The 19559-nt window shown below is 43.6% G+C and overlaps 1 protein-coding gene across 4 annotated transcripts in view; it reads left to right on the top strand.

Annotated features, from left to right (window-relative positions):
• TTF2 (transcription termination factor 2) overlaps nucleotides 1-19559 on the top strand; it is a 53727-nt gene that overhangs the window by 12922 nt on the left and 21246 nt on the right. For all 4 annotated transcript variants that reach the window (XR_011565719.1, XR_011565720.1, XR_011565718.1 and 1 more), the window contains exons 4-12: nucleotides 3475-3541; nucleotides 4896-5897; nucleotides 6210-6324; nucleotides 6879-7061; nucleotides 8781-8908; nucleotides 11411-11492; nucleotides 14005-14115; nucleotides 15721-15871; nucleotides 17828-17933. Coding sequence is in view for 1 of the 4 variants with exons in the window: in XM_019956730.2 (XP_019812289.2) it covers nucleotides 3475-3541; nucleotides 4896-5897; nucleotides 6210-6324; nucleotides 6879-7061; nucleotides 8781-8908; nucleotides 11411-11492; nucleotides 14005-14115; nucleotides 15721-15871; nucleotides 17828-17933 (1945 nt within the window). In the remaining 3 variants the exon portion in view is untranslated. The remainder of the gene's footprint in view (nucleotides 1-3474; nucleotides 3542-4895; nucleotides 5898-6209; nucleotides 6325-6878; nucleotides 7062-8780; nucleotides 8909-11410; nucleotides 11493-14004; nucleotides 14116-15720; nucleotides 15872-17827; nucleotides 17934-19559) is intronic.

Genomic DNA, 19559 nt, shown 5'->3' with positions numbered 1-19559 from the left:
TTGTTATTTAGTCACTAAGTTGTATTCGACTCTGCGACCATGGATTGTAGCCCCCCAGGCTCCTCTCTCCCTGGGATTTCTCAGGCAAGAATCCTGGATTGAGATGCCATTTCCTTCTTCAAGGAATCTTCCCAACACAGGGATCAAACCCACATCTCCTGCATTGGCAGTCGAATTCTTTGCCGCTGAGCCACCAGTGAAGCCCTTATGTTGTGTGTCACAGTACTAATTTAAGAAGTTAGAAAAAGGACAACAAATTAAACAGAAAGAAAACAGAAAGAAGGAATTAATGCAGGTAAAATTGAACTTAATGAGGTAGAAAAGAAAAAAAAGTGAGCTAATAAATAAAATCTAGAAGCTAATTGATGAAGAAAAACGGAGAAGGCTCTAATATACAGCATGAAATATAGAGAGTTTCCCAATGGATATATTAAAACACATGTTAAATGACATATGCAGAAGGTTATTCATTGTGATATTGTTTTTAATAGTAAAGGATTGGAAATAACCAGAAGGGTCTGGTTAAATAAATAATGGAACATCCTTATAATGGAAAACTGCTGCTGTGTAAAAAACTGTGCAATTGTAGAAAATTTGTACACATAAGGAAGTCCTTTATGTATGTTTTTATAGAAAAATCTCCAAGACATATTGTTCAGTTTATTTAAAAAAAAGCAAGCAAGATATTTAGTAGTATGTATACTATGCTACCTGGGCTTCCCTGGTAGCTCAACTGGTAAAGAATCTGCCTGCAGTGCAGGAGACTCCAGTTTGATTCCTGGGTCTGGAAGATCCCCTGGAGAAGAGATAGGCTACCCACTCAAGTATTCTTGGGCTTCCCTGGTGGCTCAAACAGTAAAGAATCCACCCTCAATGTGGGAGACCTGGGTTCTATCCCTGGGTTGGGAAGATCCTCTGGAGGAGGGCTTGGCAACCCACTCCAGTATTCTTGCCTGGAGAATCCCCAAGAACAGAGGAGCCTGGGGGGCTACAGCCCATGGGGTCGCAAAGAGTTGGATACAACTGAGTGACTAAGCACAGCACAGCATACTATGCTACCCAGTTGAGTAAATAAGGAAGAAATAAAGAAAATACATTGACCTGAATATTCATTAAAGCCATCTCTGGAAAGGCAAGCCAAAAACTAAGAGAAATGGTTACTTGGGAGGGATGTGAACTGAACAGATGGAGAGGAGGTGCTTTTCACTGTCGTTCTATGCTTTTTGGTTGAGCATTTTACCTATTTAAACAGTTAAATGGAATACATATGTCAAAGGCTCTTGTATAACTGATTAAATGTTTTTGGGGAGTTATTTGGGGTAAGGAAGAATTCAGTTGGTTCTGTTTAATTCAACAATACTTAACTATTATGTACAAACAGTGAGGCTTAGGGATAAAGAGAGAGTTATCACATTCTAGTTGCTGACAGGCAGATTTAAGCATAATACAACTATATACAACAAAAATCCAGAAGCAGTACAGTGAACAGGGCAGAGAGCATGCAAAGGTGGTATGTCTTGAACTGAGTGTGGAGGGACCTGTGGGACTGACAGCTGGCGATGGGGTAATGCTGGGCAAATAGGGATAAGGAGGACACTCTTTGGATGGAGAGTGGTACACGTGCAAAGTCCAGTAGGATGGAGAGTGTGTGGCTTAGTTTGCGCTCGGACAGCACAGCCATTTTTGCATAGCTGGAATATAGGTAGTGTTCGTGTGAGCAGGGACTGCCTTGCCCTGGGATGTAGGCCTGTAGTCAGTCTTTTTTTTTTTTTAATGAAAGATTGGAAACATATACAAAAGTAGACAGGATAGAACTACTGCAGGTGAGCTTCAGCAGGCATACTCATGGCAAATCTTGTTGCATCTATATCCTTGCACCCTACCCACCAGCTCCTCCATGTTTGGAGACAGATTCCACATAATGTCATTTCTTCTGTAAATATTTCAGTGTGTAGCTGTAAAAAATCCGGACTGTTATTTTGTTTTCTTAACCAGTTGGAGTACAGATTTCCAGAAGATTCATAAATATTATAAATAGTTTATTTTTGGTAGTTTTGCTTGTTTGCTTAAGTCAGGATTCTAATAAGGTCTACAGATCGCAGTTAATTGATATATTTTTTTAAGTCTTTTAAATAGGTCCCACCAGTCTTTTTCTTCTCCCTTGTGATTTACTTGTTGAAGAAATCAAGTTGTTTGTCTTATAGCATTTCCCACTGTTAAGAGTTTGCAGATTACATCCCCTGGTCTAGTTTTATGTTTTCATCTGTTTGCATTTCCTGTAAATTGTTAATTGAATCCAGGGGTTTGACCAGATTCAGGTTCGTTTTTGTCTTAGTTTTCTTTTCTTGGCCATGCCACTATAGGTTTTGTGGGGTCTTAGTTCCCAGACCAGGGATGGAGCCCAGGCCCCCTGCAGAGGAAGTGCACAGTCTTAACCATTGGATGACCTGGGAAATCTTTGTTTTGATTTGGCTTGGTTTTTTGTTTGTGTTTTTTTTTTTTTTTTACTTTATAGGAAGTATTGTGGCTTCTCATTAGGGACACATAATGTCTGGTTATCTCCTTTTTTCTGATTTTAGCAGCCCTTGTGGATCAGTGTTCCCATGTCAGTCATTCTGTAGAGTTAAAAGAATAAATTTATGAATACCCTCTGGTTACTATGACATCTGTATTCTTTCACTTCTCAGGTCTTGTAAATATCCTATGTGGTAAAGAATTTTTAAATGTAGTACATGTAAGAGTAATTGGTTTCCAGTTTCATCCACCTCATTAGAACTGATTCGAATGTATTCTTTTTAATGGCTGAGTAATACTCCATTATGTATATGTACCACAGCTTTCTTATCCATTCATCTGCTGATGGACATCTAGGTTGCTTCCATGTCCTGGCTATTATAAACAGTGCTGCGATGAACATTGGGGTACAGGTGTCTCTTTAGCCTATTATACAGAGTGAAGTAAGCCAGAAAGAAAAACACCAATACAGTATACTAACGCATATATATGGAATTTAGAAAGATGGTAACGACAATCCTGTATGCGAGACAGCAAAAGAGACACTGATGTATAGAACAGTCTTTTGGACTCTGTGGGAGAGGCGGGGGGATGATTTGGGAGAATTGCATTAAAACATGTATAATATCATATAAGAAACAAATCGCCAGTCCAGGTTCAGTGCAGGATACAGGACGCTTGGGGCTGGTGCACTGGGATGACCCAGAGGGATGGTATGGGGAGGGAGGTGGGAGGGGAGTTCAGGATGGGGAACATGTGTACACCCGTGGTGGATGCATGTTGATGTATGGCAAAACCAATACAATGTTGTAAAGTAAAAAAAAGAGTAATTGGTTTCAAGTCACCTTTCAAAGCTGTTATCAAATAATTATAAAAGGGTTTCTTGAATTAAAAACAAGTTCATCTTTTATTTTAATGGATTTTCACAAGCTTGATTATTTGTGTTTTATACTTTATCAGGTTGTTCTTCCGATGTGTTAAAAGTAAAGCTGAGGGGAAGCAGTGGTGTGGAAATATCCCATGGCAGGTAGGAATTATTCACCTGTTTTCAGATCTGACTGTGTAAAGATGTTTAACCTGTGGGATCACCTGAAAAAACCCTAAAGTCCATTGTAAACTGATTGGTCTTCATCGTACTTTCTCTGAAAGACAGTTCTCTTCTTTCAGCAAGGTAGACCCTGTTGGGACTCTTAATTCAAAGGACTATGGATCTTTTTTTTTTTTACTTTTAATTTTATATTGGAATATGACTAGTTAACAAACAATGTTGTGGTAGTTGTAGGTGAACAGCGAAGGGACTCAGTCATACATAAACATCTGTCCATTCTATAGTTAATAATAGTAGTGTTAATCACACAGTTGTGTCCGATTCTTCTCGACCCCATGTACTATATAGCCTGCTAGGCTCCTCTGTCCATGGAATTTTCCATGCAAGAATATTGGAGTGGGTATCCATTCCCTTCTCCAGGGGATCTTCCCCACCCAGGGATTGAACCCAGGTCTCCTGCATTGCAGGCAGATTCTTTACCATCTGAACCACCAGGGAAGCCCATTCTATAGTTAGCATTCTCCTATTTAGGGAAAAAATTTAAATTTAGTTGACTAACATCAGGATTTTTTTTTTAATATTTATTTATTTGGCTATTCTTATCTTAGTTGTAGCATATAGGATCTTTAGTTATGACATGTGGGATCTGTTCACTGACCAGAGATTGAACCCAGACCCCCTGCATTGGGAGCATGAAGGCTTAGCCACCAGACCACCAGGGAGGTCCCAACATGTTTTTATAGACTGATATCTAGTTGATGTTTGTATAAACTGGGTGTAATTCATAAGCTTCTGGAATGTAAGAACTAGGAGAGACCCTGCAGATGTCTACTACATGAGGAACTAGACTGAGGGAGGTCTTGAGACTTGTAGAGGGATAGCTTGGACATAAGGCCCTAGATTTGCACTGTGAAACCATCCTAAAGCCAAAATCAGAGCTGTTTAGGTTTGGGGAAAAGTTCATCTTGAGAGAGTCGTTTTCATGAAAAATACACATTGTGACTATTGCTATTATTAAAAGTTTGACCTGGACACTGCTTTTCCTTGAGACCTATAAAAGCAGTGATCACGGACAGAGAAGGAACCAAGCATTGAAAGTACTGTTAAAAAATGAATACTTAATGAATACTTAAGTACTGTTAAGAAATAAAAAAAACTAAAAAATAGAAACGAGTTTGGCAGTCCTTTCTAGAGCAAGAAATGATCCCAGGAACATTTAGAAAAAGTGGACTGCTTTTACTGTGTTTCCATTTCCTCTAAAGAAAGGCCTTCTAGGTGTGAAGGTTGCATTCATATTTTATATTAAGATTAGATTATTTCCTTTGTCTTTTAGGATCCTAATTCTAAAGAACATTCTGGAGCCAGTAAGTCTCAGCTTGCCTCTGAGCCATCTCATTATCCTTCCAGCCACCAGAGAAACCCGTTCAAGGTACTTGATAAGAATCAAGAACCATCCGTCTGGAAACAGTTCATCAAAGGTGAAGATGAGGAAAAGACAGCTGATAAGAAGCAAAGAGAAAAGGGAGATCCACTCCTGGATCCAAAGAAGGAACAGAAGCCAGAATCTAAGTGCTGGACGGAGAAGGAGCTCTCATCTGGCCTGGGAGTAAAGAAAAAACAATCTGCAATTCAAGACAAGCAGCAAAGGGAGAAGACAGAGTTTCAGTGTGAAGCAAAGGAGATAGAGGGGATGCACAAAAGAAACCTTTTAGAGATGAAATCCAAACAGGTCCGTGGAAATGTGCTCAGAGAACCATCTGCATTTCAGGTGAAGTCAGATAGTGAGAGTCATTCTGTCCAGAAAGAATCAGAACCTCCGACAGAAGAGGAAACTAAGCCTTTGCCTCCAATTGTTCACAGTCAACACTCAATAAGCCAGCCCCTGAAAGAGGAGCACCTCAACAAGGAGCACCCTAAGAGCTGGGAGGCTAGAGAAACAAAGACAGGGAATGACCCAAGCACACAGACCCTCCAAAAGAGTCTGCTCCAGGGCCATTTTCAGGCTCAGTCGGAGACCCGGGACATGCCTGCTCCAAAGGAACCAGCTGCTCAGCCTGCACCACTGGCCACGGGGCATCCTGCAGGAGAGGGGCGAGACGCTGGCACAAGCAGTGGTGACAGTGAGGACGATGACGTTGTTTTTGTTTCGTCTAAGCCAAGGAGCCCCTTACTCTTTGACTTGCCTCCAGACACACAGGAGAAGAAGAACCTTGAACTCCCTGGTCAGAGTGTGCAAAGAAAAGTGTCTTCAGCCCCGGGTGTTTCCAAGAAGGGAGAGCCTTCAGACCCAGCAGCCCAACGTGTGTTCCTCACAACACAACTGCAACAAAGGAAGGTAACTACTACCTGTGTGTCTATAAGGTCGGAGCATCGCTTCTGTGGGCAGGTAGGGTCCGCCACGGGCAAGTGAGATGTATCAGTGTAAGGAAGGTCTCACAGGTGGATGTTTAGTTTCTGCCTTTTGCTGTGCTTATATGTTCAGGATTGGTAAATCAGCTGGGTTTAGAAAGAAGAAAGGCTCTGGTTTTCACACATACGGCTAAAAGACTAATGTCACAGTTTTAGCTTTCTGGGCTGCTTTAATCTGAAACTACCTCTGACACCTCGAGAGGAGCGAGTGACCCATTTTATAGGATCTGTTTTCCAGAGCACACTGGCATCGGTGAACATCCAGGCTCTTCCAGACAAGGGTCAGAAGTTGTTCAAGCAAATTCAGGAGCTGGAGGAAGCGCTCAGTGCCCTGGCCCTCTCCCCAGAGCAAGGTAAAAGGGGTTCTGCCCCTGAACTCGGGGTTTGCATGAACTTCACAAGATATTCAAGGGCCCTTTCGATGAAGAAGAGGTTGGGGGACTTCCTTCGCTGCTTGGTGGTTAGGACTTCACCTTCCAATGCAGGGGGTGCAGCTTCAGTCCCTGATAGGGGAGATGAGATCCCAGATGCCACGTGGCCCCACACCCCCCAAAAAACCCAAAACCTAAAAAGAGGAGCAATGGAACAAGTTCAGTAAATACTTAAATTAAAAAAAAAATGTGAGGACCACTTCCTGACATTAAAAGAATAGGCTGATGCATTCACCTGCCCATTTCGTTGTCTGTTTCAGAGCTTCCTTTTAAGTTGCATCTGTGATTGATAAAAATTTCCTCCTATTTCCTGTGGACTCAAGTCTTTTCCCATTGTTTAAGAAGCGGTTTAAATTCTACACTCTCTAGGAAGCCTTCCCCTGCTCATGGTGATCCCACCCTCTTGACCTCACTTTGCTCATAGAATTCCTTCACTTTCCTGAAGTGTAATCTGTTCTTCCCTGTGTTTTGAGCAGACACTAAGGAGAAGAGTAACACTCAAGAACCTCAGCAGAGTAACTTCACCAAAGAGACCACTGACCCTCCCCACTTGGTGCCTCCCAAACCCCTGCAGGGTCAGGATCTCTGGCCTCTGGGTTCTCGAGGACTGAAGGCTGCCCACCAGGAAGCTGCCGGAGGGTCTGGCCAGTGCTGTGGAGGTGAGATCCGAGGGCCTGGCCCTGGGGGGAATAGCTACACCTACAAGTGAAGTGCGGCCTCATAGCTGCCTCTGTGTCCCTGAGAAGGGAGAAGCCGTTCTGTGGTGGGTAATAAAGCTGGTGGTGCACAGCTGAGTTTTTGCACAGTGTAATTTAGATCTTCTTGAGAGCAGAGACTGTATCTGCCCTGTTCATTGACCTTGTTCATGGCCCTTAATCAACCAGCTTGGTGGCCGGCATGTGGGAGTCATCTACTAAATGTTTGTGAGTGAAAACTCAAACTCACATCATGAGGAGGAAGGCAAACCAGGGGATATGTTTGTAGTCCTGTGTGTGTGTGTGCATGTGTGCAGAGACAGAGTAGGGGAGTATGTGACCATGACCAATAAACCCACAGAGAGCAGCACCACCCTATTTAAATGAGCGTTTCCATCCTGAACTCTACAGACAGCAATGAATTCTGAAGCAGCTGCAGGAGAAAGATCCCCATGAGAGCCTCGGCTATGTAATATGATCATATGTTTTACTGACCAGGACACAGGAACTTGGGTGGGCTGACAGCGATGAGAAAAGCAAAAGCCAGCTTTCTCCTGAGAACTGCTCAGGATGTGGAAAGGAAAGGAGAGAAAAAAGAAAACCGGAGGGAGGGGAGAAAAATTGAAAAGCAGTAGTCAGAAGAGGGTAGGGATAGACAGGGTGCCATGTGACACAAGGATCCCTCTAAAAGGGCACAGAGAAAATGTACTTATATAGGTAAAATAGATAAGCAGCAAGAATCTACTGTATAGCACTGGGATATCTTATAATAACCTATCATGGAAAAGAATATATATAAAAAATACATATAATGAGTCACTTTGCTGTACATTTAAAACTAACCCAGTGTTGTGAATTAACTACTTCCACTGAAACAAAAAAGAAAACATATTTAGTCCAGTGGCATGCTTAAGCTATGCTTCAGACTGAAGAAACCTGCTGCATGACAGCATCATTCAGTCATCACCATGGTGATGGAGTTGCCTAGAGAAATTAAGGTGGATTATTAAGGTAAGAAGTTATGTAATATATTTAGGAAAGAATCCCATTAAAATAGATTTTCATTTAAAAACATTTTCACGTTTAATTGGATAATTAATTTTTATTCATTTAGAAATCTCTTATTTGGGTACTTCATCCCTAAATTTGCAACCAGCTAAGGTGCTTGTATTTATTACCTAACCTCAGTAGAAGTTCTCTGTGTATTAATAGAATGAGTGGTCTCCAGCACTGAAGTATTCCTGGTGCAGAGCAGGCATCTTGGGATGTGCATATTTGGGGCTCTCTCTCTGCCTGAAGTTTGACAACTTGTAGTTTGGTCTCTTCTATTGCTGGCTTTTCTTCTTGGAATCCAGCCCCAGGGGTCTTTTTTTCCAAAAATTCTGATGGTATTGTTTTCTCTGCCACCTCTTCAAAGCTGAAAAAAAATAAAAAATATTGTAGATTATCTTATATTTTAATTATACTTTCTATTACTTTGTCCTTTATTAGACTTTATTAGAGCACTTGTTAATGTGAACTTTAAAAGACATACAGAGAATGAGGCTAAAGGAGCCGGAGTGGCTGGGAGAATCTGGAGGCAAGACTTTTTAGCCCATACAGATCCATCATCTGGCAAATAAGGAATTGCCTTTTTGCAGCTCTGGTCAGGACGTAATACTCACAACCTTGATTTGCGTGCAGGCGCTGTGAGCCAGAATGGCCTTCACGCAGTGTGGAAGATCACAAGTGAAGCCATTGATGAGCTGCATCGATCTCTTGAGTCTTGTCCTGGGGAGACCGCCATGGCAGAGGATCCAGCTGGGCTGAAGGTGAGCTGGGAAGGCCCGCAGGCCAGAGTATCCTGGATAATGCCCTAGCGCCCATGAGGAGGGGGCCCAACCATTGGGAAAGTGCCTACCGGAGTGCCATTCTTCGTTGTTTTTCTTTAAATAGTCCTTTTTGGTTTCTTTTTTAATGTACTATTTAAAAGTTTTATTTATGTGTTTTTAGTTTTGGTTCGGAGAAGGCAATGGCACCCCACTCCAGTACTCTTGCCTGGAAAATCCCATGGATGGAGGAGCCTGGTAGGCTGCAGTCCATGGGGTCGCTAGGAGTCAGAGACGACTGAGCGACTTCACTTTCACTTTTCACTTTCATGCATTGGAGAAGGAAATGGCAACCCACTCCAGTGCTCTTGCCTGGAGAATCCCAGGGACGGGGGAGCCTGGTGGGCCCTCATCTATGGGGTCGCACAGAGTCGGACACGACTGAAGTGACTTAGCAGCAGCAGCAGCAGCTGTTTTGGTTGCTCTGGGTCTTTGTTGCTGCACATGAGCTTTCTCTGGTTGCATGCGGCAAGGGTGTGCTACTCTTCCTTGAGGTGCACAGGCTTCTCATTGAGGTGGCTTCTTTTGTCGTGGAGAATGGGCTCCAGGGTGTGGGCTTCAGGAGTTGTGGTGCTGGGGTGAGTTGCTCCACGGCACGTGGAATCTTCCTGGACCAGGGATGGAAACTGTGTCCACTGCGTTGGCAAGTGAGTTCTTTTCCACTTTGTCACCAGGGACGTCCCAGAGAGCTATTCTGACATATCTTTTCTACAAATCACACTCAAGTGGTTTCCCTTATGGTGTTTTCTTTTTTTCTGTTTAGCAGTTAAAATAAAAAACACTTTTTTTTTCTTTAACATCATTACGTTATATGTCTGTAGCAGTAACAGATGCATTTATCATTTATTGAGCTTCAATAGGCGCCACAGGGATGCAGAGGAATTGCTGCTTTTAATGAACTAGTTGGAGTGAAAATGCATGTACAATCAATGTAAGATGATTAGACAATCATTGTAAGACAGAAAATGTGCATTGTCACATACTGTGAAGTGTATGCAAAGTACAAAGGCATTTGAAACAAAGGAGAAGTTTTTCTACGTCAGCAGTATTATTTGTACCTTAAAGAAACTGCAAGCCTTTAGATAGGGTAGAAACCAAACACTCCAGTGAGAGGGAGTGGTGGTCGGAGGGAAGATAAGATATTGATATTAATAAGTGATGATCAGGTAACAGCAGCCCCTGAGCTCGGAGCAGCAGGTGGTGTAACTTAGCACAAAGAGTCTCTTGCTATGGAGCCTAGCATTGGTGGAGGAATTTAGACTAGGATAGCATAAGAGAGGAGAAGGCAATGGCAACCCACTCCAGTACTCTTGCCTGGAAAGTCCCATGGGCAGAGGAGCCTGGTAGGCTACAGTCCATGGGGTCTCGAAGAGTCAGACACAACTGAGTGACCTCACTTTCACTTTTCACTTTCATGCCTTGGAGAAGGAAATGGCAACCCACTCCAGTGTTCTTGCCTGGAGAATCCTAGGGATGGGGAAGCCTGGTGGGCTGCCGTCTCTGGGGTCGCACAGAGTCGGACATGACTGAAGCGACTTAGCAGCAGCAGCAGCAGCATAAGAGGGAGCTTCCCTAGTAGCTCAGCTGGTAAAGAATCCACCTGCAATGCTGGAGACCCCGGTTTGATTCCTGGGTCAGAAAATTCCCCTGAAGAAGGGATAGGCTAACCACTCCAGTATTCTTGGGCTTCCTGGTGGCTCAGATGGTAAAGAATCTGCCAGCAATGTGGGAGACCTGGGTTCGATCCCTGGATTGGGACGGTCCCCTGGAGGAGGGCATAACAACCCACTCCAGTATTCTTGCCTGAAGAATCCCCATGGACAGTGGAGCCTGGCAGGCTACAGTCCATGGAGTCGCAAAGAGTTGGACATGACTAAGCATAGCACAGCTTAAGAGATGTTATGGAATCACTGTAGAAATTTGAGCAGGGATGTTTTAAGAAAGTTACTTATGTCGCAGAATTCCAGATAAACTGGATGAAGGGAAGACTAGCAGGGAGGCCCCCAGTTAAAGGGCCATCAGTTTATGACTAGCACTGCAGACTGAGACATTGCCCACAGAGAGGAGAATCACGTTGCAGAGATAACGAGGAAGAGCCAGCAGGACGGCTGGTGGAAGTAGGGTGATTACTCAGAGATCTTGACTTGGGCTGATGAAGCAGACAAAGCAGCAGTCACTTGAGAGGAACAGAGGCAGCCGTTGATAGACAGGCTGGGCAGTCGGCATGAATGAAACCTGTCCTGGGCAGGCCAGGACATGTGGCCCTCAGTGAGAGAGTGGAGTCCAGGACTTCAAGGTGAAAGGAGCGGCTTATCTGACAACCAGAAGTTTAGGAGGGTCACTTACAGAAAATAAACGAGTGGAGGAGGGAGTCCATGTGGCCAGGCTCCAGCATAGCCTCTCATCAGAAATCGGTACCTAACTTTCGGTTATTACCTTTGTCAGATCTCTTTGCTGCCACACCAGAAGCAGGCATTAGCCTGGCTGCTATGGCGGGAAAGCCAGAAGCCACGAGGAGGAATTTTGGGTGAGTCTCGCATTAGGATAATTGCCCACAGATACATTGCTTTGTTCAGTCCTCTCAACAACTGTTGTGGGTAGCTACTCTAACACCCTGTTTGACAGATGAGGAAACTGTAGTGTGGGAAGCTTAAGCCACATGCTCTGGAGTACACAGCCATAGGATCAGTCAGGAAACTTTAAGCCGTGCGCTCCAGAGTACACAGCCATAAGATCGGTCAGGAAGCTTAAGCTGTACGCTCCAGAGTACACAGCCATAGCATCAGTCAGGCAGCGTAAGCTGTACGCTCCAGAGTACACAGCCATAGCATCAGTCAGGCAGCGTAAGCTGTACACTCCAGAGTACACAGCCATAACATCAATCAGGAAGATTAAGTTACGTGCTCCAGAGTACACTGCCATAGGATCAGTCAGGTCTTGGCTGCAGGCAGTAGAGACTTGACTCTGGCTGATGAAGCAGAGGGAGGGTTTATTCTCTGATGGTCCACGGAATCTTTGGAAAATGTGCAGGGCCAAGCTTGGAGGCCAGACTTCTAGGAGCAATGGCCAGAGTCAAGTTACCAATGGAATGTCCTGTGAGAATGATACGGCTGCTCCGTGCCTCGGAGCAGTAGAGGAAAGCACCACTCCCCAGGGCCACACACTGCTGTCTCCAGCCCTTCCTGTTGAGAGGGCTTCACGGGGACCCTCATCTTCTGAAGTTGCTGACATCTGAAACAAAGTCTGCTGTGAGTGTAAGTCTCTGTAGAGCCTGGTCTTGCTGCTGGTGCCTTAGCTACAGAGGAGGCAGGAAGCAAGTTTTCCAGGCTCTGCTTTGGAGCCTCATCACACTAAAAATTTCCAAGGTGTTCAACTTCCAGAAAACGTGACAGAGGTCCGCTACGGCTAGTAAGTGTGTGTCTTGGTCCCCAAGCTCACCTCCTGGTTGGATGATTTGTAGAATGCACAGCATATAGTCATATGTTGCTGTTCAGTCGCTAAGTAATGTCCAACTCTCTGTGACCTCCATGGACTGCAGCTCTCCAGGCTTCCCTGTTCCTCGCCATCTCCCAGAGTTTGCCCAAACTCATGTCCATTGAGTTGATGGTGCCATCCAACCATCTCATCCTCTGTCGCCCCCCACCGTCAATCTTTCCCAGCATCATATTCATGGGTGTAATTTATTGCAGTCAAATAAACTGAATAATAATTTAGTTATTTTGATTTGATATAAATCAAAATCAGCGAGGGAAAAAGGCACATGGGGCACAGTCTAGGGGAAACCGGGTTCAAGTCCTGTCCCAGTGGAGTCACTCTGTGTACTTCATCTCCCAGCAGCAATGTATGAAAACACAGGTAAAACGTTGCCAACCACGGAAGCTTGTTAGAGACTTGGCACCCAGGATTTTTACTGCGGGATAAAAACCCACATAGGCGGCTTCAGGCTGGCAGGTACTGAAATTCTAGATTCCCAGAGGGAAAGCAGGCATTCAGTATAAACTGTACTGTGGGTCCAAGCAGTTAAGGTGCAGTGAGCCACTCTTCCCAGTCTGGGAAGGGGGGCACCCCTCCTGAAATGAGTTCCAAGTGCTAGCCGAGAGCCAGCCTTGTAAGCTGGCCTTTCAGAGGAGAGTAGTCAGCTGCTGTGGTAACTCTTCTGCACAGTGGCCGAGCCAGAACTTGAACCAGAGCCCATGTTATGACATTTTACTTCTGCTTATGTCAGAATGCATATTTAATCCGTTAAAAAGAAGATAATACCACTTTATAGGGTGTAAATGGTAAATTGGATAAGCTCAGCAACTAGCACGATGATGGTACCCAAGAAATGCTAATTTATGACCTTCACTGATGAATTCAAGTTAAGGGGATGGTGAGGACTGTCTTGAGTTAACTCTAACTCCAGAATTGCAGTAGTAGATTGGGTAGTAGGATATATCTACTGGGACCTTTTTGCTTTTGCATGGTAATAAATAAGGCAACTAGGCAACATCTGGAACTTTCCCTGGTGGCTCAGATGGTAAAGAATCTGCCTGCAATGTAGGAGACCTGAGTTTGATCCCTGGGTCAGGAAGATCCCCTGGAGAAGGGAATGACAACCCATTCCAGTATTCTTGCCTGGAGAATTCTATGGACTTTGGAACCTGGTGGGCTACAGTCAATGGGGTCGCAAAGAGTCGGACACGACTGAGAGACTAGCATACACACAGGCAACATCATCAAACTGAGAGAGATACCAATGAATGTACTGGATAAGTGACAATAAAACACAGGGACTCAAATAAGATCTAAATAATAAGTTTTAAATTTTACAGAGGTCATAATAAATGTCTGTGACCTAGATCGCAAAATAAATGGCAACGGTTAGTGTTCATTTTAACAAGACAAAGACTTCCTTAGAGGAGGCAAAGCACAGCGACTGGAGTGGTGCTGACAGCAGGGGGACCAGGCTGGTGTCTACCCCGGACCGCATCTCTTGAAGTTGAACTGATTCCTTGCCCAAAGTAATTACCTCTCTTATTTTTGTTTTCATTTTCCAGCGGATGATATGGGGTTAGGAAAAACCCTGACAATGATTGCACTCATTCTGACCCAAAAGAAAAGCAAAGAAAAGGACGAAACCACGGCTTTGACTTGGCTTTCCAAAAATGGTATTCCCAAGTGTCTTGCTTGCCTGCTGCTTCCTAAGTCACGTGTGGGTGGAAAGCAGTGGGGAGTGGAAGTTTTTCAGCCATGAAAGGATGCCTTTGGTCATATTTAATTTTTTGGAAAACTGTTACTTTCCTATAGTATCATTTCGGACACTGAATATGCTAACTAGAAGTGATCATTTTTTTCCTTTAAATATAAGATTAGCTTGGCCTGTGATTAGAAACAGTTTTATGGTGGCAGCTAAAAGTCTAAAAATGTTAGTTTAAACCTAATGATTGTTTTTGTTAATGTTGAGAACATAACTACAGGGTAGACCCAAATAATTAAAATATTATTTTCTGAAGGAAGATCTGTAACAAATTCAGACTTCAGCCACCATAGTAGACAGTTTTCCATGTTTCTGAAATTCCAGAAATTTCCATATTCTAGAGAGTTTTTCTTATTTCTATCTCTGCTTTTAAAATGTAATAACTGTATAAGTACTTTAAAGGTCCTGTATATTACATAGAGATGACACCACATGTAAACTGCATGTACACAAGTGCATTTCTCAGTTGGTTAGGTAGTCAAAGGATCTGGCCGTCTGCTCTCAGGGCCTCCACTGACCACTGTTGCAGCTGGGTCCTCTGTCCCTGTGTGGAGCAGCAGCCTGTGTGCACTGCAGATGCACAGGGGCACGGGCACAAACACGCCATCACCATCTGGTTCTGAACTCATGTTTGCTTATCCTAGAGGATTCGGTACTTACTCTTCAGTATGAATGTAATTAAGGTATGCTTTTCAAAGGAAGGTAATAATACTGCCCTCTAATGAATCAACGAAGAGTTAGGAAATGACCCAGCTTCTATCTTCTCACCACTGGGAAAGTGCTTTGAGGTTTTTTGGTTTTTTAAACTGAAGAAATGTACTAGCCACTCTCCTCTCCCTTTTTAGCCTCTCTTTCTTCCACTTTTTCTTTTTTCTTCCACTTTTATAGGGGAAAAGAAACAAATAATTGTTTTGAGTTAAAAGATTATTTTTTTCCAGTTTCTATTCAACTTCATGCATACCTCGTTTTATTGTGCTTCACAAATAGTGTTTGTTTTGTTTTTACATGTTGAGGGGCTGTGTCAACCCTGTGGTTTTGGCACTGTTGTCGCACCAGCATTTCCTCACTTCATGTCTCCACGTCACATTTTGGTAATTGTTGGAATACTTCAAACCCTTCATCAGTAAAAAGATTACAAATGATGTTAGCACTGTCTAGCAATAAATATATATTTTTAAATTAAACTATATATCTTTTTAAACAGTATCTAAAAAGTATTATACTATTGAACACTTAATAGACTATAATGTAGTGTAAACATAAATATTCATATGCACTGGGAAACCGCAACGTTTTGTGTGACTCTCTTTATTGTGATATTCACTTTATTGCTGTGGTCTGGATCCCAGCCTGCCGTATCTCCAAGGTATAAGCTATATGAAGAAATAAGAGCAACAGTTGTTAAAATATTGATTAAATGAATAGACATCAGTCAAGGAAAAGAGGTAATGCCTTGAAGAAGTTAAAGCTATTTAATGAGTGTAACTGGGTGTTGATTTTTTTCCCCCCTCTCAAGACTCCTCTGAGTTCACTTCTCATGGAACACTAATCATCTGTCCTGCTTCTCTGATCCATCATTGGAAAAACGAGGTGGAGAAACATGTGAGCCACAACAGATTAAGAGTCTGTCTCTATCATGGGCCAAACCGGAATCAACATGCAAAAGTGTAAGTACAGAAATGTTGCCGTCAGTACGAGGTGTCCAGCGTCTTGGCTGAAGGGTCATCTTGGCCTTTGTGTGCTCTGGTATTTCATTTAATCAAGGCTAATGGTATTTGTGAAGACCACAGGCACTGTCATCACCCAACAGCCTTTGCCTGTGCTGAGGGATGCATCTTGAGAGGGATTGGTGTTTGGAGCTATATCCCATTACCATTCTCAACAAGCTGCCGTGCAAGTTAGCCTGAGATGCCTGAATCATCAGCTAGGCAGTAGCGGAGTTCCCCTGGTAAAAGGGATATGTCACAATTATTTCATGATTGAATATCTGATTCCAAATCTACATTCTTTTTCTGTTAGTGTAAATGGAACCAACTCAGTCTTAACAGAGCATCTTGATATACTATTAATGGTTAGTTGATATATGCTGCTGTTGCTAATTCGCCTCAGTCATGTCCAACTCTGTGCGATCCCAGAGACGGCAGCCCACCAGGCTCCCCCGTCCCTGGGATTCTCCAGGCAAGAACACTGGAGTGGGTTGCATTTCCTTCTCCAATGTGTGAAAGTGAAAAGTGAAAGTGAAGTCGCTCAGTCGTGTCTGACTCTTTGCGACCCCATGGACTGCAGCCTACCGGGCTCCTCTGTCCATGGGATTTTCTAGGCAAGAGTACTGGAGTGGGGTGCCATCGCCTTCTCTGGATATATGCTAGTTAAATGTTTATGGCTGTATTTTTCATATGTGAACCATCTAAGAAGTTTAGATTCAAAAGTTTAGGATTAAACCTAACTGAAATCCTAAAAGGGGATGTCCAGGAAGGAGGAAAGAAAATGTTTCCCCAGATGGTGATTGTAGTCCTATTCTTTGTCTTTCGGTTTTAAAGGACCTGTTTTTGTTCTTAATTATGATATGATGGTCTGGATTGAATACTTGCTGATCTAGTCAAGAACTGAGTTGTTTTTCCGTCTAAGTAATCTCTCTCCCCAACCTCTGATACTGGACATTTTATCTCTTAAAGAACAACACAGTAGTCTCTCGGGGGTGAATTGCCAGAATCGTGACCCTAAGTCTCAAGGGCACACCAGCTCTCATGACTGGTAGTCATTTCAGCAGACGAAAGGAATCAGGGCAGTAGTGGCCATTCTGCACGCCTTCTCTGGCACTGGGTACTATAGATTTTTGTTTAGAAGTCAGTTCCATCTTATATGATTTGCATTTTGATTGTACTGGGTTTGGTGTCCTGAGTGCACTAGCTGACTGATAGGAATCATTCTCAATCATATACCTTTATATGATGCTCAGGCAACAAGTAGGCATCACTGCCTGTCCAAATTCGCATGTCGTCTTTATTGAAAGTATTTACTGAAGTTCTCTCAGGTCCACAATATTAAGCTTCCTTGGAGAAAGATTTGTGCTTTTCATTAAGAATCTTTACATGTAAAGAGTATAGGCGAGGTGAGCTGAAAGTGTACAGCATGTATTTTTGTGCCCAAATATCAAAGCTAGATGAATGGGTTTTCACGAATCCATTACAGAACAATGGGGAGAAAGCACCATTGATATAAGATGAACATGACTTCAGAGTTTTCTTACTTCCTTGGGACTTCAGAATCATCTGTGTCAAATTAACTAAATATTAAATTCCAATCCTGCCCAACTTTCTGTTCTTGTCAGATTTCATCAAGCTTAATTTGACCCCAGCCAGAGATGATCCTTTGTGACTTGGCTGGGAAGAGGGGGGCTGTTCTAGTTACAGTGAGTAGTCTCTAAAATTGACCAGTGGTAAGTGATAAGGAAGTCAAGAGTGTAAAATTTACCTCTTCAGGGTGTGTGTGAGTGTGTGTGTGTGAATTGACACAAATTAATGAGTTCTGCTGGAGGGATTTTTGTGAAGGAAATCAACTCTGTCTTATTTTGTCAGAGTCATGCTGGATGGTTTATCTTTTGCTTTGTGTTATATCTGCAGCCTGTCCACGTATGACATCGTGATCACCACCTACAGCCTCCTGGCCAAGGAGATTCCCACAGCGAAACAAGACGAACAGATCCCGGGTGCAAACCCCAGTGTGGAGGTGAGGCGTGGACCCTGCTGGGGAAGTAGGGTCGGAACCGCAGATAACAGGAGTCTTTTCACAGCATCAGAGATGGAAAGGTCCCCTTCCTGGGGTCGTGGGCATTCGTGCTGCTTCTCCTGTGGAAACAGTTCTTTCCTCTGTCCCTTCTCTTTTACTGTAGGCGTCCTCCTCAGTGCTGAAGGTGGAGATGCAGTTTGCTGCTTTTTAGAAATAATGACTACATTGCATTTGCATTGATCATGGTGTAAATATAGGGAAGCTTCACTTGTTGCAGTGTTTGAGAGTCTTTGGGGTGTACTCTCAGGATGTGTTTTGTATTCAGTGTCAGGACTAGTATTTTGATATTAAGGCATTATTCCCTGCCTTTACTGCACCTCCCAGGAAAAGGGGTTGCAAAGAAAAAGGCTACAATGAGCCAGAGGCTAAACAATAACCAGGGGAAAAAACCTGAATGTTGCTGTGTCCAGGCTAGTCTCAGTTATGTAGGGGCTTTATTGCATAACTCTTATGTGCTTTTCCCCCCTGAAAATGCAGTGTTGTTCCAAGACCTGCTGTTTTGCATACACTTTTATTCTTAGTGCAATAGAATATTCACAGCTTCCTATATTTTGGGTGATCTCTAGAGTGCTTGATTCATGGACCTGACATTCCAGGCTCCTATGCAATATTGCTCTTTACAGCATCAGACCTTGCTTCCATCACCAGTCACATCCACAACTGGGTGTTGTTTTTGCTTTGGCTCCATCCCTTCATTCTTTCTGGAGTTATTTCTCCACTGATCTCCAGTAGCATATTGGGCACCTACCGACCTAGGGAGTTCCTCTTTCAGTGTCCTATCATTTTGCCTTTTCATGCTGTTCGTGGGGTTCTCAAGGCAAGAATACTGAAGTGGTTTGCCATTCCCTTCTCCAGTGGACCACATTCTCAGACCCCTTCACCATGCCCGCCCATCTTGGGTGGCCCCACACGGTATTGCTCTGCACAGTACAGCACTACACAGCATGGCTTGTCTCAGACAGGAGATGGCAAGACTGAATGTCGACATTTTAGGAATCAGTGAACTCAAATGGACTGGAATGGGTGAATTTACTTCAGATGACCATTATATCTACTACTGTGGGCAGGAATCCCTTAGAAGAAATGGAGTAGCCATCATGGTCAACAGAGGAGTCTGAAATGGAGTACTTGGGTGCAATCTCAAAAACGACAGAATGATCTTTGTTTCCAAGGCAAACCATTCAATATCACAATAATCCAAGTCTATGCCCCAACTTGGAGATGGCAGTGGCACCCCACTCCAGTACTCTTGCCTGGAAAATCCCATGGATGGAGGAGCCTGGTGGGCTGCAGTCCATGGGGTCGCTACCAGTCTGACACGACTGAGCGGCTTCACTTTCACTTTTCACTTTCATGCATTGGAGAAGGAAATGGCAACCCACTCCAGTGTTCTTGCCTGGAGAATCCCAGGGATGGCGGAGCCTCGTGGGCTGCCGTCTATGGGATCGCACAGAGTCGGACACGACTGAAGCGACTTAGCAGCAGCAGCAGCAGCAGCATGCCCCAGCTGGTAATGCTGAAGAAGTTGAAGTTGAACAGTTCTATGAAGACCTACAAGACCTTCTG

The sequence above is a fragment of the Bos indicus genome, chromosome 3 (assembly GCF_029378745.1).
Source record: "Bos indicus isolate NIAB-ARS_2022 breed Sahiwal x Tharparkar chromosome 3, NIAB-ARS_B.indTharparkar_mat_pri_1.0, whole genome shotgun sequence".
In the NCBI taxonomy this organism is placed as follows: Eukaryota; Metazoa; Chordata; class Mammalia; order Artiodactyla; family Bovidae; genus Bos; species Bos indicus.
Note: the sequence above shows the minus strand (reverse complement) of the source record. Positions and strands in the feature narration are given on the sequence as shown.